At 35.2% G+C, this 27072-nt stretch overlaps 1 protein-coding gene across 1 annotated transcript in view; it reads left to right on the forward strand.

The window, feature by feature from the left end:
* The first annotated feature begins 853 nt into the window (after positions 1 to 853).
* The window catches only part of LOC140148016 (glutamate receptor ionotropic, NMDA 1-like), an 89984-nt gene continuing 63765 nt past the window's right edge, over positions 854 to 27072 (forward strand). The window contains exons 1-2 of the mRNA XM_072169843.1: positions 854 to 1963; positions 26471 to 26656. Of these exons, the coding sequence (XP_072025944.1) occupies positions 1565 to 1963; positions 26471 to 26656 (585 nt within the window). The 5' untranslated portion in view covers positions 854 to 1564. The remainder of the gene's footprint in view (positions 1964 to 26470; positions 26657 to 27072) is intronic.

A 27072-nucleotide genomic window follows, 5' to 3' on the forward strand; every position in this document is an offset into this window, starting at 1 on the left:
AAAGATTTTCCATGTTATTATATTGGGTAGCCCTTAAGATTAGATTATTTTATTTGGGTCCAACTGTTTAGTTTTTCTTTGTTTTTGTAATTGTATGTTTTTTAGCAGTGAAATGGTATTGGTAATATAAAAAAAAGAGACTAGAAACATTAGTAAGTAAAGATGTATTTTCTTACTCCAAAAATCATCTTTAATAGTTTAAATTATTTTCAAAATGACATTTTAAGAAATTTAATCAAAAGATTAAAAGCATTAAAAATATTAAAAATTGCATTCACTGCAAGTGAATATATGTAAGTAATCGGACTGAGTAGTCCAAATGGTGTCATCATCATTAGAGGAAAGCAAAGATCAAGCCGAGATGCAGAAAATATATCGTCTTTCTTATTGAAGAGGATGCCTCAAATTCTCTTGGCATCTTAACTGAATTGAAGTATTTCCGGTAAAAACAAGAAGAAGAAAATCCTTTTGTACTTCAATAATAGTGCTGCTATTGAGTGCCTCTCTCTCTATCAGGCTATTCCAGTTGAAATCCACACTACCCCTGTGGAAGATTTTGGAAATGTCTTTCACAGAGGGAGTATGTTTTTCAAATGTAATTGGTCAGGGTTAATCATTTTGAAACCCATACTCCCCCTGTATTTATGGCTTTACCTATATGTTCCACAACTGGAGTGAGTATTGTAAATGGAAGTTATTCGATTGTGTATTCTATTTAAAACTTAAACTCCCTCTGTGGAAGACTTGCACTAAATTTTTCACAGGGGTAGTGTGGATTTTAAATGGAATAGCCCATTTCTCCATTTATCTGTCTCTCTTTCTGCTTTCATTATTCATTATTCGTGGAGATGTATTCACATTCAGTGAGCAACTATGCTGGATAGATATCTCTGCCTGGTGTTTAGCACAGCAGTGCAGTGTGTGTGAGTAAGCTAGTGGTTCATCAGATATATTATCGGACTAACCAACAAGAGGCATAAGGAAATATATGTTGCTGCTAGCACACACAGCATACAATCAGCATTTTGCTAGCTTGTTGTTATGCTTGCACAGTCTGTTCCACTCCGAGTCGTCGTGTCATCAGCTTCGGATATAAACTGAGCGTCAGCCGTCGGTTCATAATTCTTTTTTTGCTTGTTTAATCCATTTTTCTGCGTTTTTTATTATTGTGCAGTGTTGAGGAGTAAAATCGACTGTAAATAGTGCTGGCGTATTATTCTGCTTGGTTTGAGCTTAGCACACATTAAGCTACTATCACTAAGGTTTGATTTTTATTGACCCGTGTTTGTTGGCGACATTCGACGCACCTAATTTGTACGGATTTTCTACAGATTTGTTTTCAATATGTGTTTTTGCTATCAGTACATAATATTTTGATGTCTGTGGATTAATGCTTTTATGACCTGTTGGATTATGATATTGTACAGGGATTTAAGTCAGATGCTGCAGCTACTACTAGTTGAATCAACATGTATTAAATGAATTAGAATTATTATAATATAGCCACCAAAATCCATTTTTGATAGATCAATCTTCGTCCTGTCTTCAGTCTTAAGCTTCTAAAATGTGTGCCAAAATACTTGTTATCCTCCACCTACTGTGTGTGAAGTACAGCATCGTCCTCGCTTCCAATCAAGAAACAGAAACCATCATGATAGGTGCTATGCTCAGCTCGGAAAAGGAAGATGCCGAACTCAAAGAAGCCATCCGAGACTTGAACCAGAACAGTCTGCTTCTTCCCAGGGATTATGAGTTGAACATCACCTCTATTGTGATGGATAATAACCCCATACAATCGGCTCTTTCTGTCTGTGAAAGACTGATACCGGAGCAGGTGTATGCAGTGATTTCAAGTCATACTAAAGAACTTTATCTATCATCTGTTTCTGTGTCTTATACTTGTGGCTTCTATCGTATACCAGTTATTGGTATTTCAGCGAGGGAGTCTATTTTCTCTGATAAGGTTAGTGTAAAGGGGGTTTGCTTAAAAGGGCTATTCAATGATTTGCTCATCTGGAGGATCCTAAAAAGCATGATTAAGATGTTGGCACCTTTGTTTCTAGCGTCAAAGATGTGCTAACATAAAATAAAAATTAATTAATAAATTTTGGATTTATACAGCGCCTTTTCTCCAGATCATAGAGGACTCAAAGTGCTGTAATTTCGCTGCCATGGTGAATCATCACAATCAGATCGTAACATAGCCTGCTAGTGGTTAAGCCAGAATCTACAAATTTTAAGACATATTACACGAATCTGCAAATCTCTACTCTAGCTACATGTACATGTATATTTGAATGTGATTTCCTTGTTTTCGTTTTTTTGCCAATTTTTTTCATTTCAAAAATACCTAATGACAATTTTAATGACTTATTCTTCACTTCAAACAATTTATACTAAATTTTAATTTGTTTACACTTGGATCCCTGACTAAGCCTTTAAAGGAGGGGAATATTATAGCATAATAAGTGATCTGTGGCTATACCAGCACATGCAGGCACATTGGAAAGATTTTCATTCAGTATTGGGACACGGCTCAAGCAGAAACAAAATTCTTGCCAAATTGATAAAGAAATTGCAGATTGTTAAAAATGAAGTTAACTTCAGAGCCAAAAATGTCAACCCTAATTTATGATGTAGTTCATTTGAATCAGTGAAGCAGCATCATGAAGCTGAAGATCAACATTTTTCGAAGTGCAGTTAAAATATTTGAATCAAGTAATACTACAATAATTTTTACTGTTTAAAAAATGTTTAATATTTCAAAGAGAGACTTTCGTTCATTTCTTTCAAGCTGATAGCTAGTATAAGATTAACATAAAATTAGCAATATATTGGGATGAGCAGTTTGCAACTGTGTCAGATTAGACATCCTGGCGCTTCAGATTGATGATTTCCATGAAGCGATGAGATTGGGTATAATATATATAAGGGTATTGCAAATTATGATTTTCACTATCAAATTCAATATAAGTTATTATTAGATGAATAAATTACTATAAACTTGAATTTTGTGGAGTACCAGCACATATCACGTTCATGTCAGCTGTGTGCATTATTTATGAAACCTGCCAAAATATGACTTGAAGTATGAAACCTAAAATTATAATATAAGTCTAACTTGTTGAAAACACTTTGTATTTTTACAAGGTGGCAAAAAACGCCCTGTTCTACAGGCGGATGGTCCTTTCAAAGTAGGGTCGGTTGGTCAGGCGTGTTTTTTTTGTTTGTGGGGTTTTTTTTTTCTTGAGGCTAAAATTACCCTAAAATTCCATCAAAATCTGACAAATCTGATTTTTTGCAAACATATTTTGATATTTTGGCAAAATAAAAAAATTCTGGGTTGGTTGGGCCCGTAGAATGGGTTTTTTTTTTGTCTCCTATAAAGGAAAATAATATATCTAAGCTTGACATTAATAATAATGGTTAGTGTATTCTTTGATTTTTTTATGACAATTTTGCAATATTTGGGGAGTATGAATATCAAATGGAATGGACACATAATTTTTAGCAGCTCCATTTGAAATTCACTCTTCCACAGGGGAAGATTCAGGTTGAATCTTTCTCAGAGGGTGTATGAAATTCAAATGGAGCTACCTAATGTGTTCATTCCATTTGAAATTCGTACTCCCCATGTGGCAGATATTTCCAAAATCTTCCACAGGATTTTAAATGGAATAGACTAATATGCTGAAAAGTACATCTAGATGGGAATTACCTTTCACATATTACGACCATTGTATTACAATAAATATTTATTTTCACAAAACCAATTTGAATAAATGAAAAACAATTATAATGATAATAAAAATAATATATGTTTATAAATTATCTAGCCCATTAACGCATACACACCTGCACTGTAGTAATGGCACAGCTGCGTACATCTAATGTTTCAAGCATACACACAAATAATTAATTGTAGCCATTTTATGTCACACAAGTTAGAGCAAATTCTTAAACACTTGAGAACGTTCCTGCAATCTTATTGGTTCTTACCCAGCTTTACCCGTGTGATATGACACGATATCACACGGTCAGCGCTGGTCAGCGCATAAGGCCAACGCGATCGGGTACTCGCTATTTGGACCAATCGGAGGCGCACAGCAACAACGAGACTGATCGATTTTAAGCCCTAGGTAATTCCTTGCAAAATGTAGATTTAGTTTGATTAAAATTTGTATGATATTTTTATTTGAATTGAAGTGTTTAAGAATGAGAATAAAGGTATTGTTTTTTAGCAGCTATCGTGCATCTATATCGTCTCATATAACGGGCGACCTCATTATTTTTGGCGTAAAACAACTCGGCCGCCTCGTTCTTTTACTTAAAATAATGATGTCGCCCGTGTTATATGAGACGATAGATGCACTCAGGGCTAAAAACAATACCTTTATTCTCTAATTATTGTCAATTGATATAGCAAGCAATAATGCTGTGTGCTGCTTTTTATAGGCATTCATTCATTCATTCATTCATTCATTCATTCAATTTATTCACACATGATTTTCACATTATATGATATTAATCACAATATTTTCGAATCGTATATAAACAACATAAACAAATTTATATTAAATGTGTACTTTGTAGAGACATTTATCAGAACCATACAAAATTATATAATTTGATAGTAAATCACAAACACAATTTCCAAGATCATATATGAGAACAAAATTAAATTAAATGTTTATGTTGAGAAATGTAGCTGAGACATTATACAAAATTTTATAATTAAATAGCAATTCAATCAATGATACATATTGTGTAAAGTGTTTAGATAAACTCAGTAACTCAGTAGATTTTGAACTGAACAGGAATATATATGAAGGGACAAAAAACATGTGAAGGTGAGGCTAAATAAACCCACAGGGCTTTAATCACACTTTAGCAATTATGATAGGGAAATGTGAGAATAAGGAATAGGGTAAACATGACAAGACAGCACAGGACAAGAACAGACAGGACAGGGTGGGATAAGATCTGTAAGGACAGGTATAATACATGACAAGACAGCACAGGACAAGAACAGACAGGACAGGGTGGGATAAGATCTGCCAGGACAGGTATAATACATGACAAGACAGCACAGGACAAGAACAGACAGGACAAGGTGGGATAAGATCTGTAAGGACAGGTATAATACATGACAAGACAGGACAAGAACAGACAGGACATGGTGGGATAAGATCTGTAAGGACAGGTATAATACATGACAAGACAGCACAGGACATGAACAGACAGGACAGGGTGGGATAAGATCTGCCAGGACAGGTATAATACATGACAAGACAGCACAGGACAAGAACAGACAGGACAAGGTGGGATAAGATCTGTAAGGACAGGTATAATACATGACAAGACAGGACAAGAACAGACAGGACAGGGTGGGATAAGATCTGTAAGGACAGGTATAATACATGACAAGACAGGACAAGAACAGACAGGACAAGAACAGACAGGACAGGGTGGGATAAGATCTGCCAGGACAGGTATAATACAATAAAGGACCATATTGTTGTTTTATATACATATGCTGTAGAGTGATCATTGGAATGATACTTATTTAGCTTTATTATGATACAAAAATTGCAGTAGTCATCAAAATGATTAAGATATAAATTAAAATGACCATTTTTGCAATTTCTGACGGTATTTCATCAAGTGCCATATTGCATGGTTTTATGGTAGTTCCTGTTGTGTGTTTGAAATATTAATTTACCTCTTGAGTTTTTAATTGAAAGTCGACATGCATGTGTCATCACATGATTAGATTCAATTTGTTATAGTACAGGACCAGCTTGTAGACTACATGACCAAATCATAGAACAAAAGTTTGAGAGTAATTTTGGGATCTTTGATTGATCTCCTGACCTCCTGAAACTTCCGGGCATTCCGGGGAGGGGTCAATCAAGATCACATGGGGTCACATTTGTCTTAAATCTTCCCAGTGAATTGCAGAGCCTGCTTGGCCAATCCATCTTCATTGTCATCATATTTATGATGGTCAATGCCTTTACCTTAGCTTTACTTCAGCCTATACATTGGCTTTACTTAAACCTATGTCTGAACAATTTCCATCTTCATCATCACTTGTACTGTGTAGATTGTCAGAAGTCTGAGTCTTGGCTTTGCTTAAGTCTATGTCTGATCAATTATCCATTTTCATCATCTATATTTATGACTCCCATCTCCATCTAGAGTCGAAGGCCTTTGATTTGGATTTATTCTTTCATTTTTCATTTCTCTAATACCACATGACAATTTGAATGACTTCATGTTTAAGCAATTTATAAACAAGTTTAGTTTTTTAACACTTGCGCTGGGATCACTGAATGGGACTTTAAGCCTACAGGAATGAGAATTTTCAGCCTTTTTCCTGAATTCTGGCAGTTTTGTTGTCCAAATTTACGCATTTTTTTTCAGCCTGTTTTGGGCCGATTGATGTGTTTTTTCAGGCAGTTTTTAAAAAAGCCGTTCTCATGCTTGAGCCTATGCCAGGATAATGTCCATTTTCATTCAAATTTATGACCCTCTCCACCCCCTTCCCCTATTAATTGTAGCAGGTGAAATGCCTTTGCCATTGGCTTCACTTAAGCCTATGCCTGACCAATATCCATCTTCAGCATCATCCATCCATTATGCAAACCCCTTGCCAATGTTCTCCCTTTTCTCTTTGATGAGAGAAGGTCGCAGTCCTCTTCATACCTTGGGATATAGAAAAATATACTAATGTTATCATAAGTATGTTGTGTGTTTTGGTGCCTAGAGCATTATGGATGCTTATGGAAAATTAATCACACTTCTCGGACAAGAGGATGTGGACTTGACCTTTTAATGGTGTGCTCATCTCCGTGCATTTTATTATCTTTTTCCATTTTATGTCTGGGAGAAGAATCTGTCATGTGGTATTAGGAGGAGTGAAGGTGATGTAACATAGACTCTTCTAAAATGAATTGACACGTTTTATTTATTACAAATCTTTTAAGATATTTAAAGTATTAAAATACTTGAATCCTGTACATTTTTATACACACATATTACCCGTTGGAAGGAATGTATCTTTTATTGTGCAGGATATTATTATGCATCCATATCCAGTTCTCCGTTACATAGAATCACAATAAGTCTGGTTTAGATATTTGGGGAGATTTTAAAGCTCTGTGTAGACATGTTTCCCGCTTTAAAACACATGTATAACACAATACTGCTTTGGAACATATGTATATAGCATGATACATGTTGTGCACAATATGTTTATTGGTATATCGAATCACAGCATACATGACAATCATATTTTAACAGGTTTGCTTCATGAAGGCGCTATGAAGATATGTTTTTTAATCTTGTAATTTAATATGAGCAGCGATTTTGTGCAGGACAATCTAGCATGTGACAAAATCCATTTTTATGGTGTGATCATATTTTATCCTTTTTTTCATGAAGGTGCTACTCTCAACAGCAGCTTGGTATTATTAGACATGTTTATGACACCTTATCGTGGGCGCATATTTTGACACATTTCAGTATTGGTGTCTACACTTGTCATACATAGCCTCATATCTTACACTGGCTAGTGGCATATCTGTCATTATATCTGATAGGTTTGGCAGGATCACAACAAGGAATTGGTTAAGGTGGTTCAATAACCTAGTGGGGATGCAGCATAGACCCTATAAGGGATGCAGGTGGTTGCCATGAAGAATGGGCTGAATATTTGAGGCTCTATGATTTAGACACTATAGTTTGAAGAGTGATGCCCTTATTCCATACCTTTCACTCTTTTAGGAGTGGTTTTCACTCTTTAAGGAGTGATTTTCACTCTTTTGCAGTGATTTTCACTCTTTTATATGAGAGTGAGTATTTCACTCTTTAACATTAAGAGAGTAGCTCTACTGTCCAGGGTACTCGGTACAAAGAACCATACAGGGTACTGCAATCATCATGGGTTCGCATTTTATATAAATGACCCCTTTTCTAGGTCAATTTTGATATAATTTCAAAATTTTCCCAATTTTTTTTTAATATTATCCAATTTTGCCTGTAGCCCCAAATATTTAAAGTTTGCCAAAAATGAGTGGAACGTAACCTCCAAATATAAGACAAGGCAAAAAATGATCATGTAAAAGCAGATGCTTCCAAATGAATGAAATTAGCCAGCTTGCCCTGCACATTGATGCTATAATTCATGGTATAGCTTGGATTTATCATGAAACAAGTTATCTCTGAGGCTAGTTTTAAGGGTACTATACTACCATTCACCTTTCAGCAACAGGTTTCACATTAATTTATTTTAGATTTAGGAAAAACATAATTTTTAAGCACAGAATAGATAGTCATTTTGTCTTGCAGAAACTTTAGGATTTTGATCCGACTATCATTCATTTTCTCAGCTATTTTCGTTTTTAGATACAATCGTATAAATTAACAATTTGATGTTTTGATTTTTTTAAGACTAGAAACACTAATGTATTTCAAAGTTTGATTTTTAGATGCGATAATGCCTTTGAGGAAGATAATGCTAGAGTTGACCCAATTGCTTTAAGATGAAAAAGGGCTGCGCGTCATCAGAGCATTATGCTGCATTGTAACAAGTGTGTATAGATACCGAACATGTGCATCTATCAAAGCAAAGTTCTTTAACCCCAATATATATGTATATTCAATGAATGACCTTTGCATAAATTGGGTACAAAAACTCATACTCTACAACTTCAGGTCAAATATTAAGACATGAGTTAATGGAGGTTAATGAACTTGTACCACTGGAAATGGTGTTATTTTGGTTCATGGTGGAGTGCAAGCCATACAAATACTACACGTTCATATTATATACAACAGTAAGTTATTGCCGCAGAAGTGCAATTTTGAAATAACTTGGCATGTCGTATATTTGCAAGCATTGTTTTATCATGGTGTAATATGGTGGTGTATATCATAATCCCCGTGGCACTGTGTATGTTGATGGAGGAAAAAGAAAATTAAGTCTTGATAGAAATGATGGGGAAGGAAATATGTTAGCGATTGGGAAATACTGATAGCATGCAGGGGTACATTTTGAATTGCGTCTTCTGTCAAGGTTTTATTTAATTTGATTTTGCTAAGGAGTTTGCGGCATGGTTAATGTTGTATGTTGTCTTGCATGTTTTATTTTTTACATTAATAAAAACTTTTAGATCTACATCATAATACTTATCATGGCGTGTCCGTCCGTCCCTCCCTCTGTCCGCTGCTGCTATCGGCGTCTGCGCGTGGCTTCATCGCCAACGCGTGCTTTCGTGGTGCGTGTCGTGTCTTGCGTGTGCGCTATCAAGGAGTCTTGGAGTACCGGCCAGGCGCAGTCGAGCATCGGAAAGCATTACAGTGTGGTTAATCGTGCAGGTGCATCTCATCGGATCAATAGGCCTATTTTCAACACATTTTTCAAAACGGCAAATTAGAATAATATCGGTCAAAATGTGAATTGATGAAACAGAAATCCTCCAATAAAATCAGGTAAGCAAAATATTAAGCTTATTTACCATGCCGGCCGGCACGTTGACTGGTGTGTGTTTTGACTTTTGTTTACAATTTTACCCTGATAGTGTATAGTAAAACAAATACAACATGTTTCATTTCGGGGAAGTAGTCAAAACTACTGGTCCCTCGGTGGATGATTTGACTACTTCCCTCCGCTGACGCGTCGGGAAGTAGTCAAATCATCCAACACCTCGGGACCAGTAGTTTTGACTACTGTTACGAGTCGTACTTGACTCAAGGCCAAAATCACCTTTTACCCGAACTCACACGAATGCACAACACAAATACACTGTATGATTAAGCTAACAAAATCTAAGTCTTTAATTGAAAGCACGTTATGATTGATACAATATATGACAACAAATGCACATAGACAATAATCAAATATAATCACTCTTTATCTATTTAGTACTTAGCCAGCATTCTTCTTCTTGGTGATCATAAAGTTCTTGCAATGTTCTGGCGAAAATCAGCTAAGTCCATTGTACACTTGCATTTATAAATCCTTGCGTATAAAATCCTCATACGAAAATGGTGTTCTCCAAACATGTTTATAACTCCTTGTGCAGTTCTCCAAATTCTATACTCCTTGCGCCGTTCTCCTATACTAAACTCCTTGCGCAGCTCTCCAAATCTCTTTACTCCTTGCGCAGTTCTCCTACTTGGTGGTATTTCCACCTTTCACACAATATCTTCAGGAAGCAGGACTGCGATGCAGTTGTCCCCACTTATTTTGACAGTTGCGTTGAATCAAAACACCAGACTTCAGCAAGTCTACAGAAGAACATATATTCCTTTCTTGGAAGAAGTACGTTCTTGGACGTATTCTAGATCCTCTCCGACAACACTGGCAAATAGTAGCACTTTGACTACATAAAATATTTCTGGTTTGCAATTTCCTTTCTTTGAAGGAATTGGACTGTAAGCATATTAGCTAGCTAGCCCAGATCAACACTATCAACTGTGAAGAAATATGTTTACCTTTTCTTATATACCAAGCAGTTGGAAATCCCCAAATATTAATAGCCCAATGTGACTGTGGGAATTCCCAAGCCTTAATTATAACATTAACCTTTCTCATTACATCACTTCCTGAGGGGAAATCCCATTACATCATTTTCAGGGGTTTCCAAATATTCCAAATTAGATATGATTCAACTTGTTTTGCTCAATTTGAGAGGGAATTCCCAAAATGTCATCACTCATGTAACTTTGTAAACAAAGATAAATCATCAAATTAAATTACTCAGGGCACATCACACTACTTCCCCTCAAAACATGTTGTATTTGTATAATCTAATATTTTATGGCAAAGTAATACGGTAGGCCCTACTAATCTATTTTGTATGGAAATATTTAATATAATATGGCTTTAAGTGACATACAAATATTATTTTATTAAATCTAATACTGGAACTTGTCTGGCAGTTTAATTTACAAAATAATGTTTTGAACTACTGGATGAATAATCTACATCAAAATACCAATCATATAAAAGTGTAAGCAATTAGGAAATTAAGTGCCAATATGACTTGAGCCTCATGGAAGAAAAAACAGGTAGACAAACATAATGACAGACAGACATAATGACAGACATACAGAGGCTTTTTACAGGTGGTAAGGTTGTTGGTGTTCCACACTTTGTACATGGTTCTTAGAGACTTTTCAGTATGTGAATACTGATTGACAATTTAAAGGGATTATCATAGAATTACTGTACTGGTGGAGCAAATCTGATCTAGCAAATCGCCGATAATCCCTTTAATGGGTATGTCCATGGCTATTCCAGTTGAAGTCCATACACCCCCTATGGAAGACATAATCAAGTATTCCTATGACTTCAGTCAACATCAAAAGTTATGAGCAAAGAAGGATTGAAAAAAAAAAAAAACTTGTTGGGATATTTAGCCTTTATAAATCAAAATATAGGATAATGCTATGTGTGAAGGGTTTCACAGATCACATCACATAATGTGGTGTTTACACTCTATCAATTTTGTATTATGTTAAAATGATAGAACCAAACATTAGCATGTGCAATGGGGGGGGGTTGGCAAAGATTTTTTGGCTGGCCGAGAGGAAGGATCTGAGCAATTTTTGGCAGGACGAGGAGGGGCAAGCAATTTTTGGCACATCATTTGGAAATTTTACCCCCTCAGCTTGTAATTATTAATTGCACAGCCCCTTAGTCTCAGCCACCTTCATGGCATGCCAGTTGGTTTTCTCTCACTATGTGGAGTGAGTGAATGGTCACACTGACGGCGGAGAAGAGTACTAGTTGGTCAGATGGTTGAATTCTAACAGTCACCGTCATATTCCATCAATTTTTATGGTCCGTTTATGGTTAAGTATCAATTTATAAATATTCATAGTTACCATTTGGAAAAAGAAAAACAACTTTTATCCCCCCTAATTGGGAGTAATATATATTGTACACTAACCATTCGGTATATGCCTGTAGATTTGATAACCATAATTTGACCATAATAAAGTTTATTTTTTGTATAATTTTGATTGTAGGCTATAAAATGCTTAAGGACAATTCATGAGTTATGTTACAAACACATTCACTATTAGGCCAAAGAAAAAATAGGGTTTTTTTTATTCCCGACTTGGTATTTTTATGGTATTTTGAGAAAAAAAATTTTGCCAAATTTTTCCGGAAAAAACTATTAAAAATATTTCTGCATTTCTTTTTTTTTTCAAATCTCGCGATTTTACAAATGCGCGCGCAAGCTTTGAGACGAACCTTTTTTTTCTTTGGCCTTACTACATTTTTTTTATTCACATAGGCCATGAATTAGAAACTTCAAAATAATCAAGAAACTATCAGTAAGATACCAAGCACCCAATACACACTGTAATGAAGAGGCATTAAGTGTGTTTATTAATCAGACCTGGCATTTACCAGTCCTTCTCCTTATTTACCTGATAAAGAAAGTGATTACTACACTCCAATTCAAATCACGGGGGTAATTACAATTTCTTCACTAGTCTCTCATTGGTATCTTAAGACAAAACCCCCCTAGATCATTAGTGCCTGCACATGTCGTTCACGGCCATTTTGTGATCAATCTTTAATTTGTTAAATGCGTCCCTTGAACAGCAAGATCTAATTCGCTGATCTGAACCTCGGGCGAATTTACCAAGACTTAATAACCCGTACCAGACAAAAAATAACATCGCATGAACCGTAGTTGACATGAACGGGAGTCTGATTAAATTGTAATATGGAAAAGTTTGCAGGGCTTCTTTAGAGGACTTTTAATTCACTTGATACAATGCAAGACAGTGGCTATAATGCAGTCATTTGGCAATGTTGTGTTAAAGCTTTATAATCTTAGGGAGAGCTTTGAAAATTTTGTTATCTACAAGGATTGACTAGAAAAGGTTTTCATGTAAGAAGCTTTACGTGGATGACCCATGTGGTATGACCATTTCCAAATATCTGGGGAAGTAATGATATGTATTCTTTTGAAGTGCTAATAGGGGGTCTATTACTAAATTTGACTTCCAATTTTAATCCAAAATTAAAAAGTGGTTGAAAGGGCACAAGGGTCAATAAGGTCAACATCGGGGTCAAATTTCAAATTGACTCAATTTTTTGACATCAAACATTTTTGGTTTTGTCTACTGTTGTTTTGATCCAATCAGACCAAAATCAAAAGTTTAGATATTACAATTTCTAACTTGCTTAGTACCTTAACTCACTGATGTCAAAAGCCCCACATCCCTGGCAAAAATGATAAACATTGATGTTTATGTTCATTTTCTTATATTTATTGTATATTCCTCCTTCTAATTTGTTTATATCTCAATTGCACTATTGCAGACAATGTCTGAATGGATCAGATCATGCCACATATTCAGGGACGGATTTAAGCAGTGGCCCGGTGGCCCGGGGCCAGTGGATTTTGCGTCGGGCCAGTGAACTTCCAACAATGCTGGCCCGGCGGGCCACTAGATTAGCTTAGATTTTTGAGCCTGATATAACACTTACGAGACAAGATATCAGTGATGGTCATTATTTACAGTTGTCTGCTCTGCCTGTCACTTGAAAATTATATCTTTATTCAATGTATTTTTTTGTATAATATTTATATTCTTATTCTTGCGTTGCTAGCAAGTTGGAAATATATGGTCGCTTTTTACGATGATAGTAGGCATATGTACTACTTAGCTCTGATGATGATAGCGATATACCGCAAATACCGCCTAGTTTGAAACTTTTGGAACTAAAAAAGGCAGGACTACTGACTGAACTTGTGTTAGTGACTACACTCTCTACATTTGAGTACATTCAGTACTAAATAAATTAAAATGTTACGGTTTGCTTGACTTTAAGGGCTCGGACAGTGATGTTTCCACATATTTTTTGTGGGACCTGAGAGCACATCAGACATCAAATTGCATTTTGAAAACGAGGAATATCAAATAATTTTGATTTTTTGATATTTGCGATATGATACACATTGTATGATGACAAATGATTAAAAATTGATATAGATTTTCCCCAAAAGCACCAACAAAAGTTGGGGTTTTTTTGCAGTAGAACATATTGAAAAGGCTGGGCCAGTAAATTTATTGCAGGGCCACTAGATTTGCCATTTCACTGGCCCTCTGAAACCTAAGTCTGTCCCTGCACATATTGTCTATTATTTGTATTGTTACATAAATCAGGTTCTGCACATGTGCACACACCCACATCATACACACCCCTACACCCTATTCCATCTTCACACCCCCACACCCCACCCCACCCCAACATGCAAATAAACAAACACACATCCACATACATAATATACAGAAATACACTAGTCAAGCATGTTGTAATGAATGTTTACGCTTTCCATGGCAAACCACCATCCCTCTAAAGTAGTATCAGGTAGGTTTTAGATTTCAACTTTGCAATTTATCAAATTGATTATTCACACAGCTGAAATTTGATATAGCCCAGATCTCTATTCATGTCAGACACAACATTCCCAGCAACATAACCAGAAATACATATTCTAAAATAATCTTTTTCATCACATTTGTGTCGCCATTTTCTTCCAAGTCAAATCCAATCTATATTGTCAATATACATTTATAACACTAAGGTTACATGCACTATGTTATATGATAAGATGAGGTAAGTAGTAATGATAACAAATGGTAAATGGCACAGAACAATACTGTCACATGCTTATGGACCGATATAACGAAAAACGAACCTGTCATATAACACATACTAAGGGATCAGCAGAACATGTAAATTCTTTCATAGAAATGTGAATGAGAATATAACACATGCAGATATTTGCTTGGTTTTGATATAGATTTCATTTTAACACAGTTCCTTCCATCACTGTATTGTTACAAGAGATTTGATTAAATATAAATAAATGAATAAATAAGTGAAATAAAAATGAGCAAGCAGGCAAATATTTCCTTCCTACATGTAACGTATGATTACCCGCTTACAGTTTAAGTACAAAATTTAACAAAATCAGAGAAATTCATCTACATTCTCAGGAGAAAAAACATTGTTGACCTGATTGAAGAACAAACTGTCACAGATATGTGATAAGCTTTTGTCAGTATACATATTACACTTTTTAATACACCATAACTGACAATGATTAGCCAGGAAAAATGGAATTTTTTTATCAAAAATTATCCGCAAAATCGCCAAATTCATGATGTAAGGATTCTGCTTTCGTCACCAACTAGACTAGCGAATGGACGCAAGGTGGTCTGCATGCCAAGGAGACAAGAGAACGAGTTATAGCCTGCAATACCCTTGGGATATATATCCACCGTGAGGCTAATGAGGGTAACGCTTAGTGCCTGCCGGCCAGCCAGCCGGGACAGTGTAGGGCATTTTGTTCTCTCATTCTATTCAAACATGTCGGTTGATCTTGGTCACTGTCTGTCGTTCAGTGCTGTTTAACATAATCTTATATTATACGATAAGTCCGTACCAAAACAGATGGGTTATAGTGCTTTCTGTATAAGCTTATAATGGATTTAGAGGTTGTGAGCGTTGACACGTAGTCTTGTTATTAGTATTTCCAAGTACCTGTAGGCTGACCATTTTGTGTGGACTTATTTCAAAATATTTAGTCAGGATTTCTACCTGACATGACAACCAATGGGCTATTCCAGTTCTAATCCATACACCCCTATGGAAGACATGGCATATATCTCCTACACAGGGGGTGTGAATTTTAAATGGAGTTATCCATTCAGGTAGCTCCATTTGGAATCTACACCCCCTCCTATGTAAGACATGACATTAATCTCGAATACAGGGGGTGTGAATTTCAAATGGAGTTATCCATTCAGGTAGCTCCATTTGGAATCTACACCCCCTCCTATGTAAGACATGACATTAATCTCCTATACAGGGGGTGTGAATTTCAAATGGAGTTATCCATTCAGGTAGCTCCATTTGGAATCTACACCCCCTCCTATGTAAGACATGACATTAATCTCGAATACAGGGGGTGTGAATTTCAAATGGAGTCATCCATTCAGGTAGCTCCATTTGGAATCTACACCCCCCCCAATCAATTTTTGATTGAATTTCTGCACATGAATGGTGTGACTCATTATTAAGCGATGAGTTTTGAACTTTATAATGATTTTTGGGTCAATTGAAATTTGTGGTTTATTTCAAAAAAAGGATTGCTTATTGTATCAAACTGAAATTTGTACTGATTTAACAAAAAGGGCTTCTTTTTTTCCAAAAAAAAAAAAAAAAAAAAAATTCTTTTTCACAAAGTTTACCCTGACACATGTATGTGCATTCACTTGACTGACCGTGTTGTGGACACAAAGCTTAACCATGGTCAAGTATAAGGCCTTCCTGGGACGACAAAAGTACTATCATGTTACCATCAATTTCTCACGACTCAAGAGATTGTCATGTAATAAAAGACCGCCTCAAGGAAGACACATAATTATCATGTTTGTAAAAAAATATGCAATTTCAAACTGGGTAAAAGAAGGCATGATAACAGATAGTTGGCAGTGCTAGTGTCGGATGATGACTTCAGCTCTGTCAGTTTTATTAATACCAGGCTCATTTCACAAGAGCATTACCGTAAAGTTGAAATTTATTTTTCGCGCGTTATGTACTCAAGCTGCTACCCCAAAAATAACAACACATAAATATATTCTTTTTGTGTATTGGTCAATTTTAGGGCTCAGATAGCAACGTTTGCACAGTATTTTTTCTGGGACATGAGAGTACATTCAACATATCAAATTGCATTCTGAATACCAGGGATGTCCTTCTGATATCAAATAATTTTGATTTTTGAAATTTGCAATTTTATACAAATTTTATGGCAAATTATTAAAAATTGATATTTTTGATATACAGTCCTCGAAGTAAACTTTATAAATCTAATGATAAAAGCCGACAATCATTTAAAAATTTGAACCTTTCGTATTGAAGATTAAAAAACAAGGGAAACAGTTCAAATTTGGCAAAGTGCAAAAAATTAATCGCAGGAATATTTTCACTTTTACAGTATTAGAAACAACATAATAATGGTCTAAATTTTTGACATAAAAATTTTGTTGACAATATAAAAAACATTCAAGTTTAATGGTCGTAATGTTTGAAATCAAAAAATATTTTATTTTATTTTGGGGGGAGGGCAATATTTATTATGCATATTTTGTGATGTGCAACATTCATGTTTTAAGAAAATAATGATTTAATGTGGCGCTTTACAGGAACTTATTTTGTGAACGTTTTTAGGATATTTTTCAAATTTCACAGTAGAAGTGAAAATGACATATAGATCTTATTGTAGAGATTCTAAGAATGTCAAATGATATGCACTTTTCAGCACTCAAATTATGGACAAACTCATTTTAGCACTTTCTACTGGAGCCACAATATTAAATTGTTACTGATTTGCTATAAGGTACCCACTACCCAACAATTTGAATTAAAAAGGGAGCTATAAAGGGGTTATAGACATTGTAGACCCTCTAGCATTATTTTTGATAATAAAGAATTGAAAACGTTCACCCCTTTTTCAAAAGAATAACTGAAGGTTTGAAACAAATTTTAACAAACATGAGTCAACTTGTTTTTTCAACTTAAAAAGAGGACTTAATGCAGAGTTCTATTTCCATGCTCTATTTCATGCAAAGACGCATTGTTATAAATCAAGTTAGTAGACAACAAACCAATGAGCCCATTGAGTATGCAGACACATCATCCGAACAAAAAACACAAAGTGTAAAATAAGCGGCATTCAGGCATTGACGTCATTCCTTCAACGACCTGAAATCGCACAAATTCATCATTTACCCGCAGTCAGATCCTCTGTCTCTCTATTGCATCTTCAATTCAGTGAAGTTTGTGAACCATTGTGTCAGGGTTTTTTTGTTTCATCGTGAAATGTCCCTTTGAGGCAGTAAGCAAAGGTTTATTTTTATGGCTTTTTTACTGACATTTTGTTAAAACAAATACTGCATAAAACATCAACATCACATAATTATCAAATTACTTGCTTACGGCAGTAGATTTGTAGTGTGTTTTAAAAAATTAAAAAAAAAAAAAAAAAGTGATTAAATACAGGAAAATGCAAAATATGAAGGGTTGAGATATTGGGCTATTCCAGTTGAAATACACACCCCCTATGGAAGATATGATTTGATCTCACACACAGGGGGTGTAGATTTTAAATGGAGTCACCCATTCAGGTAACCCCATTTAAAATTCACACTCCCTATGCGGAAGAGTAAAGTCATGTCTTCTATAAGGGGTGTATGGATTTCAACTGGAATAGCCCATTTTAGAGAAAGTAATTGGATAAATTTGATCAGTTTTAAAGCATCCTTTGTAGCTGTAACTTTTCTCGGAGGGTATATTCAATTCAAATTTGGCACCAAACATCTAAAAAAAGAGTTTTTCAGAAGGTTAGACCCGGCAGTTAAATACCTTGGGTATACAGGGTGTTTGTGTTTACTTAGTTCATCAACATTGTGAGCATTAGTTTCATTCTATTTAATAGATTAACAAAAAAATTTAGTTTGAAAAATAGTTGCTATCTTCAGAAGATAGCAAACAACCTTTAGCAGGTAGCAAGTAATTGCCATCTTCAGAAGATAGCAAACATAACTTTTAGTAGATAGCAAATAGTTCCTATCTTCAGTAGATAGCAAAGATGTTACCTTTAGTAGATAGCAAACAGTAAGTTATCTTCAGAAGATAGCAAAGATGTTACCTTTAGTAGATAGCAAACAGTATGTTATCTTCAGAAGATAGCAAAGATGTTACCTTTAGTAAATGGCAATTAGTATGTTATCTTCAGAAGATAGCAAACATGTTTCCTTTAGTAGATAGCAAACAGTATGTTATCTTCAGAAGATAGCAAAGATGTTACCTTTAGTAGATAGCAAACATTATGTTATCTTCAGAAGATAGTAAACAGTATGTTATCTTCAGAAGATATCAAACATGTTACCTTTAGTAGATAGCAAATAGTTCCTATCTTCAGTAGATAGCAAAGATGTTACCTTTAGTAGATAGCAAACAGTAAGTTATCTTCAGAAGATAGCAAAGATGTTACCTTTAGTAGATAGCAAACAGTATGTTATCTTCAGAAGATAGCAAAGATGTTACCTTTAGTAAATAGCAAACAGTATGTTATCTTCAGAAGATAGCAAAGATGTTACCTTTAGTAGATAGCAAACAGTATGTTATCTTCAGAAGATAGTAAACAGTATGTTATCTTCAGAAGATAGCAAAGATGTTACCTTTAGTAAATAGCAAACAGTATGTTATCTTCAGAAGATAGCAAAGATGTTACCTTTAATAGATAGCAAACAGTATGTTATCTTCAGAAGATAAGTTTCCTTTAGTAAATGGCAAATAGTTGCTATCTTCAGTACATTGCATTTGATATTACTTCATCCTGTTGGTACTACTTCATCCTTTGTGCTAACATTGTAAGATATTTTATAAGCGTGCATTATGTTTCAGAATCGGTCTTATATGTTTCCTGTTTCATGCATGCTATATTATTTAATTTTGAATGTGAGTAATCCCAGTAGATTCAATCACACTGATACACATTTCAACATTTTATGTGTAAGCAAATTATTAAATGTACTGGACAAAGTAGGAATCTATCTGCCTGAAAACATAATCATAATAAATGTTGGCGTTTATATAGTACCTTTTCAATCTGTTCAAAACGCTTCACATTTATTTCTCTGCCATTAAGATGTATCATACCATGTTGGTTGCCAACAACAGCACCCTTACAGCACCCCATTATACAAGTTGGTTAAGTGGAACAAACGAGATAGGGTGTCTAATTGCCCAAGGACACAATACATTGGCCCTGACTGGGTTTGAACCGCAGCCTTGTGATTAGGTGTCGGACACCTTTATCATTAGGCCACCATGCTCCCTATATCATAATTTTTGATGTTTTCATGGCAAGTAAATTACCTCAATGGCAATGACAGCTAAAATCATAGTTTGCACAGCATCGATGCATGTATAATGCTGATTACACATATTTAAGATAAATAGGTGGGAATAAAAAGTAATTGCCCATAGATAATGTGCTTGAATGAATGACAATTGCCGATATTTAAGATGTGTTGTATTGATTTTAATTAGCATATGAAAACTAACATACTTGCACTTTTTGTGGTAATAAATGCTTGAATCAGTTGTTACTATGAAAATAAATGATCAAGCTTGTTGCAGTAATTCTAAGATACCCTGTGTTTCTCCATATGCATACACCACAGTCAATTTTAGGGTTTTTTTTGTTTAAATTTAAAGAATGATGAAAACAGGAATTTTGAAAATTATTCCTGACTCTATTCTGGATTGACGACATATGGACATTTGAATTATGATTCCAAGTTAATTCAACTTATATTTGTGAAACATTCAGCTCGCAATCCTGTTACAGTGGCACACAAAGACGCAGATGCATCAGAAGTCATGCTAGGGTTCATGACAAAAGTTACACAAATATTTTCTTGAATCCAACAGTTTTTCAGAGCTACGTGTTTCAGTCATCACTAACATTATGTGTAGTTGGTAAATGACTAATGATTCTGTCTTGTCACCTTATGGTAGCCACTGGCTTAACTAGGGGGAAGGGGGCAATGTGCCCCGGGTGCCACCCTTTGGGGTGCCAAATTGACCAATTCAGCATTGATTCTGCGCCCCTCCAAGCGATGAAAGGCAAACTTTTTGCACAAAATCAATTGAAATAACATTTTAAGACTGATATTCAACTTCTAGTAACCAAAATTAATTAGTGGTAGGCCTTATTTGTCCAAAATTTGTTTCAAGAATTGGGGGGGGGGCATTATGTATCCTTAGCCCTGGGTGCCACAACCCCTAGCTATGCCACTACCTGTGTCTAAGATATTCTCGGGTGGGGGTAGGGGTGCCAATTTTGTTTCTTGCCTCAGGCGCTACCAACCCTAGTTACACCACTTATGGTAGCACACAATGCTCAATTCTGTCACGTCTGTAATCCATTCTTGTAGACTTGTAGGGCAACCTCAAATTTCAGTTGATTTGAATATAAAAATTGTGAGCTATTAAGGAGTAAGTTGGGTAATGAGGCAGTGGATCACAAAGTACCCCCTTTAAACATACAAGGAGAATTATCAAGTTCAATAATGTGACACGATCTGGTCCATGGGGGCCAAAGGAGGCATTTTTGAAAATGTATTTTATTGTTTTTTACTCCATATTTTTACCTTTATCTCAGTTTCAAATTTGCCACCTTTGGCCCCCATGGACCAGATTGTGTCACATATTAGGATATTTTTACTCACCCTGTATAGCAATTTCAATATTTGGATTTTTTTACTCATCTTGTATTTTTCTTTACTCACCCTGTATTCTTTGACTTATAAATTTATAAAAAAAGGACTAAAAATAAACATGGTTGAGAATTAAATTCATAAAAACTGATGAATATTTGGGTTTTAAAATGAGATTTGCATAATTTCAAGTTATGGTGCACTGGGTTTTGTCTGGATCTAGATTTAGTATTCATAATTAAGACTCAATTAAGAGTAAATTAAATTAAGATTCAATTTTTGAAAATGAAAAATGCATTTCAGTAAGCTAACATCATCATTCAGCCTAAAGAAATGGTTGTTAATATTAATCAGCATTATATATTTTGAACATTTATTAATTTATAAATTCCATTCAGTCAAATTATAAACTAGGCAATATGAGTACGAGATAAAATCAAATGATGTTAGGTTAAAAATATTAAATTTCACCTAGCAGAAAGACTGCATGCACATTACGCCTGTGGGACGGTATGTTCAGAAAACGTTTAATAATCATCATCAATTTGTACCGTGCATGCGTATGGTGAATGGGTTTCCGTTGACTGTGCAGTTACGCATGAAGACACATTTCCTGTGTGCTTTGTAGCGTTAAAGGGACTTGATAGTACCAGAATTTATTGTGCATCCTCTTTTTTTTAAATTGCATTAAATTCTATACTTTGATTTATTTCAAGTTGCTATTTGGATATGTGTTAGATTGTGTGAGAGACTACATACAGTGGTGTGTCCAGGGGGGCTTTGGGTGCTGAAGCCCCCCGCACTTTGTTAAAAATCATGTTTATCAGCCGTTTTTTGCGATTTTAGCCATTAAGCCATTAAGGAAAACGGCCGTATTGACAAAGGTTGTGCCCCATTCAAATACATGTTACAAATTACAGATTTGTGTAAATTGCCTTATTTTGTCTTAAATACACAGCTTTCGACTGAACCACTAGCAGGTTATGTTAGCACATCTATTACAATGACAATAGTACCAAAATCTGAATGTTGATGATTTTTTCGATGAGCAAATCACTGAATGGGCCTTTAATAACAAGAGAAACAGTTCAAAATTGGCAAAGCACAAAACATTAATCACACACAAATGTTTGCCCCATAGAACAGACAAGGGTAAAATATGTCACAAGAACAATTAAATAGGACTTTCTGTCCAAAGCAGTGAAATTGTGATGCACCTTTAATATGCCTGACTCTTGTCTTATTATTGAACATGAGAGTATCCTTGATGCACATATTGTGAGGAAATAGCCATAGAATAAGCCATAGTGGCATAATTAATTGATAGTAAGTGCTGTTCTCCTGTTATTATTACTTTGATATTCAGATATTTGATTCTAATTGAGTGGTTTAATATTGTTATCAAATGCTCAAACACTTCTGATGTCATAACCAGTATGATTTGAATGGTCTTAAGGGCTCTGGTATGAGCATTTGGGAAGTATTTTTTGTGGGACATTCTGAATATATACGATGAATGTCCTTCTGATATCAAATAATTTTGATTTTTTTTTTTTAAATTCACAATACAATGTCTGAGGTGTAATCCTATCCCACAAAAAATATTGTCCAAATGCTCATACCAGAGCCCTTAATGCACGGACATTGTGATGTCACAACCAGTAAATGGTATGGTCTTAATGCTCAAACATTGTTTATATCATAACCAGTGGTTACAGTTTAATAGCATAGTTTAATGGTCTTGATCATTGTAGTATTATGATGTCGGGGTTTGATGGGTAATTATGTACAAAATAACCCGGCTGTGCTGTCATGAGTTTGTGTGCTGCTATCTGATGTGCCACTTTCTTGTCAATAAACATATTTTGAACTGGGAGAGAGAGAGAGAAAGACAGACAGACAGATGGGGTGGGTGTGGTTGTGGGGTGGGGTGGGTGTGTGTGATTAAAATACTTTATAAATAATCTCTGACGTCTAGTAATCTACTGATGATACACACACTATATTGTACACCTTAAAACATTAACATATACTATACTATCTTACTTCCTTAACTCTCTTCACGCAGGTGTCGACTGCAGACGACATGTTTCAAATTTGTTTTAAAAATTCAAAAATTTCAGAAATGTAAATTTTCATGACCATATTTGGAAACAGCATGAAAAATGCATTAAAATGAGTACAAACAAGCCTAGTATTGGTTCAGTAGTTCTTAAGATAGCTCTTGATATTTTGTGAAAATATTTCAAAACTTCAACTTTTTCCGTTGAAGGGCATGGCTAGCACACAGAGCATTAACTTACCATTTGCTATCTACTGAAGATGTATGACATACTACCAAATTGACATAACATTCTGTTTACTATCTATTGAGAATAGCATAGTAGTTGGTATCTACCATTTTCTTCTAAAGGTTACATTTTTGCTATGTACTGAAGATAGCAACTATTTGCTATCTACTAAAGGTTACATTTTTTGCTATCTACTGAAAATAGCAGTTATCTGCTATAAATGGTAAAATGTTTGCTATCTACTGAAGATAGCATACACTTTGCTATCTACTAAAGGTAACATGTTTGATATCTACTGAAGATAGCAACTATGTGCTATCTACTAAAGGTAACATTTGCTATCTACTGAAAATACCAACTATTTACTATCTACTTAAGGTTTGCTATTTACGGTAGATAGCAACTGTTTGCTATCTACTAAAGGTAACATGTTTGCTATCTACTGAAAATAGCTGCAATTTGCAATCTAATAAATATAACATTTGCTATCTACTGAAGATAGCAACTATGTGCTATCTACTAAAGGTAACATGTTTGCTATTTACTGAAAATAGCTGCAATTTGCAATCTAATAAATATAACATTTGCTATCTAATGAAGATAGCAACTATTTGCTATTTACTAAAGGTAACATGTTTACTATCTACTGAAGATAAATTATTTTGAACTACAATCTAGGCAACTGGACTTACGTTTTTGAGTGTGAAGCGGATGTTGTTGTATCACAGGTCACCTTCGAGTTCAACCTGTGATACAACAACATCCGCTTCTAAATCAATGAACTTTACCGCCAGAAGATCAGTCGGGCTGATGATGGGTTCAGGATAGAACGTGAAAATTTCCCACTCAAAAACGTAAGTCCAGTTGCATAGATTGTAGTTCAAAATAATTTATTATTTACTACCTGGATGAATGATAATCTTCACAAACGTATCAACTGAAGATAGCAACTATTTACTACTTAGTAAACATGTTACCTTTAGTAAATACTATCTACTGAAGATAGCAACTATTTACTCCTTAGTATCTACTAAAGGTAACATGTTTACTATCTACTGAAGATAGCAACTATTTACTACTTAGTATTTACTAAAGGTAACATGTTTGCTATCTACTGAAGATAGCAGCTATAGTTTCCCCCCACTATTTTCGGGCCAAATTGACCAATTTAAGATAATCCCCCCCTCCATACCAATTTCACTTCCCCCCTGAGAAAAAAGTTCCTAGCACTGCCACTCATCTCATAAAAGGGAGTGGCAATCAATGCAAGCACTTTTATACAACCTCTGCTTATGCCCCTGGTCAGTCTGGGCTCTATGAAGCAGAGAAACAGCCATCATAAGCTGCCAATGTGATGAGTTTTAATTATAGGGCTGGAGCAGGAAATGTCATGTGGACGAGTTGTTTTTTCTGCTAGTGTTATTCAACCTCTCGTATTATTACTTCATGTGTAATTTGTGTTTCATTTCCTCCGCCCAATACCTGGGGTATGTTCACTTTATCGTGATAACTGAAATTGTGTCTATTATGCAATGTAAATTTGGATCAAACTAGTAAGATTGCTATGTTGAATCGTTATAAAAACACACTTTTGCTTCATTCAATTTGATTTTAAAGTTGCGTGGTTCAATTTTTCATACAGTATTTTCCATCTTATACTTAGGCGTAACATTTGAAGGAGTATTTTGTGATCTTAGCATTCTCTTTTTATGACTTTTTTCAGTAGATATCCTTGAAAAAAGCTTAATATTCCCAACATTTCAGTTGATTCTGAATTTGCGTTTTGGGAGTTATGCATGATTATATGTATTACACTGCTCCAAAGGCCACTGTGTTGTGGCTGATAATTTGTTTTGGAATATATAAGCGTGAACATGATTTAAGAAAACCTAGCATAAGGTGCCTCATGGTCACAATAATTGAACAACTCTTAGCACTTAACATTTGAGTGTTGTCCCCTCATCAAGCTAATAATAGCTTCTGAAAATATCACACATGCAAGGAATATTACTTCCTCACAAAATGCGTAAAGTTCCCTTATAAAAGTGAATATTTTTTATCCTTGCTGCCTACGCTTTAATGGCAGGTTTTTCCCTCTTGGGTGAGGAAAACTTGTAATTACTAGCCTGCATGGCATAGTAGGTAGATATCTGCAGAAACATTGATTCAGACAGTTTTAATTTAGAGAGACCCAAATCGGAGCATATTCTATGCCTTTGCTGTTTTCAATAAAGACATGAGACCAACTACTTGCCGCTTCCATTAATTACGATGTTATTTGAGAACAAGAACAATCTCAGGCTGGTACAATGAGCTGTTCAGGTTGAAATCCTTACACCTCCTGTGGAAGACATGACTTTAATCTTCCACACAGGGAGTGTGAATTTCAAATGGAGTTGCCGAAGTGGGCGACTCCTTTTGACACCCCCTTGTGTTGGGAGATTAAGACCATGTCTTCCATACTGGGGGTATGGATTTCAACTGGAATAGCCCAATGTTTTCTGTTGAGATTAAGGCCACGTCTTCTATACGGGGGTGTATGGATTTCAACTGGAATAGCAGATAGCTTTGAGATGTCCCTGCACGACAAAAAAAAAGTTAATTTCCACCCTCGAGTCAGGCTCAGAAATTGTAATAATTTGTAAATATGAAAAATGGGAGCAATTAGTCTGCCAAAAATAAACAGTCGCATAATGAGGGAATAAAATTGTATTAGATTATGAATCCCTGAAGCAAAGTATTTGCAAATGAAGAAATCTCACTTTGGTATCTCAATTAAGTCTATATTATTATCTAATTCTCCCTAGTCTCATATATCTTGTGTGTATTTACCTATCTGTTCACAGGACATCCATAAGTCGTATCTCCGCACCGTGACCCCTTACTCTCACCAAGCTTACGTCTGGGCTGATATTGTAGACTTCTTCGGATGGAAAGAGGTGGTCGTCCTGACTACTAATGACCAAGATGGCCGCTCCATTTTGACGCTTTTAAGACGGACCCTGGAGGATCATGACATGTATAAATTTAAAGTAGGTAGTCTGTATCTTATTTGTTATCTTTTAAAGATATTTTGTAAAATTAAAGTTGTTGATTTTGGAGTAATCCATATTCCTTTACTTTAGTAATTTGCAGGATTTTTTCGGGAGGGGGTTGAAGGAAATTGAATTTCGGGGTGAGGCAAAATCAACAAATTTTGCACAAAATTGCAGCAAAAAGTAGAAATTATCATAATTTGGGGTTGGCAACTTTCCCCTGCCCCCCTCCCTGATGTTGCCACTGGTGATTTGGAGAGGAGGATTCCCAGATTTCTTTTAGATTATAGTGTGTAACCAAGCGTTGAAAATCTCCCCTTTCCATGGTCATTTAGTATAGGAGCAAAAGCTCTCAACTTCAAGGATTTTGGTCAAATATTGGATTATACCTACTTTTTTCCCAAAATGTTTTT

The sequence above is a fragment of the Amphiura filiformis genome, chromosome 3 (assembly GCF_039555335.1).
Source record: "Amphiura filiformis chromosome 3, Afil_fr2py, whole genome shotgun sequence".
Classification (NCBI taxonomy): Eukaryota; Metazoa; Echinodermata; class Ophiuroidea; order Amphilepidida; family Amphiuridae; genus Amphiura; species Amphiura filiformis.